The sequence below is a fragment of the Homarus americanus genome, unplaced genomic scaffold (genome assembly GCF_018991925.1).
Source record: "Homarus americanus isolate GMGI-L3 unplaced genomic scaffold, GMGI_Hamer_2.0 scaffold43405, whole genome shotgun sequence".
NCBI classification, from domain to species: domain Eukaryota; kingdom Metazoa; phylum Arthropoda; class Malacostraca; order Decapoda; family Nephropidae; genus Homarus; species Homarus americanus.
This window is the reverse complement of record NW_024724195.1, coordinates 8,192-10,841: the sequence shown is the minus strand read 5'-3', so window position 1 is coordinate 10,841 and position 2,650 is coordinate 8,192. Positions and strand designations below refer to the sequence as shown.

The 2,650-nt window shown below is 40.2% G+C and overlaps 1 protein-coding gene across 1 annotated transcript; it reads left to right on the top strand.

Moving 5' to 3' along the window:
* The first annotated feature begins 200 nt into the window (after window positions 1–200).
* LOC121864079 (probable inactive receptor kinase At1g48480) lies at window positions 201–965 on the top strand. Its single transcript, XM_042362983.1, has one exon. The coding sequence runs from the start codon at window positions 201–203 to the stop codon at window positions 963–965; it is 765 nt and encodes a 254-aa protein (XP_042218917.1).
* Window positions 966–2,650: the final 1,685 nt, after the last annotated feature.

The following is a 2,650-nucleotide window of genomic DNA, read 5'->3' as shown; positions in this document are numbered from 1 at the left end:
TACACCTACTTCACTACACTATGAGGCACATCTTCACTACACATCTTCACTACACTATGAGGCACCTCTTCACTATACTATAAGGCACCTCTTCACTTCATTGCACAACAACTATCACTTCAGCGCCTCAAAAACGCATCTAACCCCCAAATAATAATTTGATGTCCTGGTGAAGGCTGAGTCGATACAGATAATTAAAAATGGCTTGCCGAAAAACAGAAAACTTCCAAGATTGGGTGTGTGAGCTTCTCCCTGAGGACGTGACTGACCTCCTACAAGACGGAGCGGAAATTCTTGGGGAGGGAGCGCACGCAATTGCTTACCTTGTCAAGTGGGGAAATGATGTAGCTGTTTTGAAAAAGGCAGTGTCACCATCAGCCAAAAAATTCTTCAAGGATGAGGCTGCCAAGATGTATGCCCTCGATGGTGCTGGGGGGATTCCTAAGGTACTTGGGTACTGTCCAAAACCTCCAGCGATCCTCCAGTCCTTCAGGGGTAAGCTCACACTCAACCACCTTCTCTCTGAAGATAACCTGATCTGCCAATATGACCTTATACAACTGGGGCTCCTCCTTGGTGAGAAAATCCTTGAGATGAACACGAAAGGTCTAGCACACAATGACATCAAGGAGGATAACATAATGATCCAAGGGCCCTCATCCCGGCCAGAGGTCAGCCTCATTGACCTCGGTCTGGCCTGTGAGATCGGTAAGTCTTGTAAAGTCAGCGCTGATTGCCTACACGAGGACTTCCCCTGGATGGCCCCTGAAGTCTGCCGTGGGTTTAGGACCACCAAGAATTCAGATACATATTCTTTCGGGTTTGTCCTGATGGAATTGATCAAGGAGGCCCCAGGGGACCATCCAGAGGTCACAAAACTCGCCAAGAAGGCCATGACCAAGCGCCGCACTGACCGGCCATCACTACCACACCTCCTCCGAGAATTCCGAGAAATCATCAGTTGAAGAAAAAATTTTAGGCCCCAAGCTATAAAGCACACACTATCTCTCACCTTCCCACAGCGTATCTGAACGAAACGAAAAACAAAACTCAAACGACAGGTAAACCTTGCATCCGATTCCTTGTCCGCCTGACTTCAACATTCCCCTAACTCAAACCTTCAACAGCACAACCTTGGACTTTTTTTCATAAGATGGCAGATCAATGGGTAAGGAAAACGCTTAAATTCACGATGTTAATTATATTTTTAAATAAATTGGGACCAAAACTCTACAAAATAAGGGTTAAAGTTGCTAAAACATCACGTGACTGAGAAAACTAGTTATTTATGATAGGATTGAAGGTCTAAATCGTTCCTAACTCATCACAAGCCATCAGAAAAATCTAGTCTGCATGTCTAGGTACAGATTGATTGATACGTTTATTGAGATACAAAAAACATTAGTACATCTCAAAGGGATGAAGTGACATAAGTCATCCCCACCCCAATCCAGGAATGTCCCTCTCAGGTCTCACATAAATCCCTAATATTTCATATAATCAGTTATATACATACATAGTTATATTCTAGATGAAAAATTTCTATATTTCTTTAATATATCATCTATTTTCCTATTTTTATACATCCACTCTATTTGCATGGGGACATTATTTATATGGGCATTTCTATATACATTAAGCAATGGGCATTCCAGTATATAATGTGGCAGGGTATGGGATCTGGGTGTTCTACAAACTCTACATTCTTTATCCTGTTCACTTCTCTCAGCTCCAAGTTCCCAATAATATTTATATCCTAATCTTAACCTCATATACACTGAATCTTTCCACCTACTCCCATCTTTCCCATACGTAAATTTTGTGTTCATGAGAACATGATGGTAATATTTCATTGTTTCCCTTTTCTCGTATATTTCATTCCTTTTGAAATTATCTTCTATTGATTGTATTTTCCGTAATTTGCTCCTTAATTGTTTCAAGGTTTTAGTACATATTATGTCGATCTCGGCCTTTTCCGTGGCTCTTTTTGCTATTATATTTACTGCTTCATTAAGACCAATCCCCACATGTGAAGGGACCCATACAAATTGAACATTATGGCCATTTTTCCTAATTGTATTTACTAATTTTCTACATGAACCAATAATGTGTTCAAAGACTGGACTCCCACTGTTCAAAGAATCCAAAGCTGCCCTACTATCAACAAAAAAATATGCATCTTTATACACATTTACAACATTTTCCAACCATACTAAGATTGCATATAACTCAGCTTGTGTTGATGAAATAAAACTGCTCAACCGAAGTCCAATTTTGATGTCATCATTCCCTTGTTCTGTGTACTGTCTTATAAGGATCCCGCACCCTGCCCTGCCACTTGACATAACTGAACCGTCACAATATACATGCAATGTGTTTATTTTAGGCAAATTACTAATCTTATTCCCATATAAAGCCCTTAACTGTCCTGGTTCATGTAATAATTTCTTCATTGTGAGAGGCACTATGTCTAACTCTACTTCTCGTTCTTCCCAGGGTGGATTCTTACAACTCTTCTGAACAGCTGTACACCAGTCTGCCAGATTACATTTTTTAATAATATTTACTAATCCATTCATGCATCCTCCCTTGCCTTGCCTACAGAAGGTCCGTTTACCTTTTAAACCATCATTTATATCTTGTACAAATT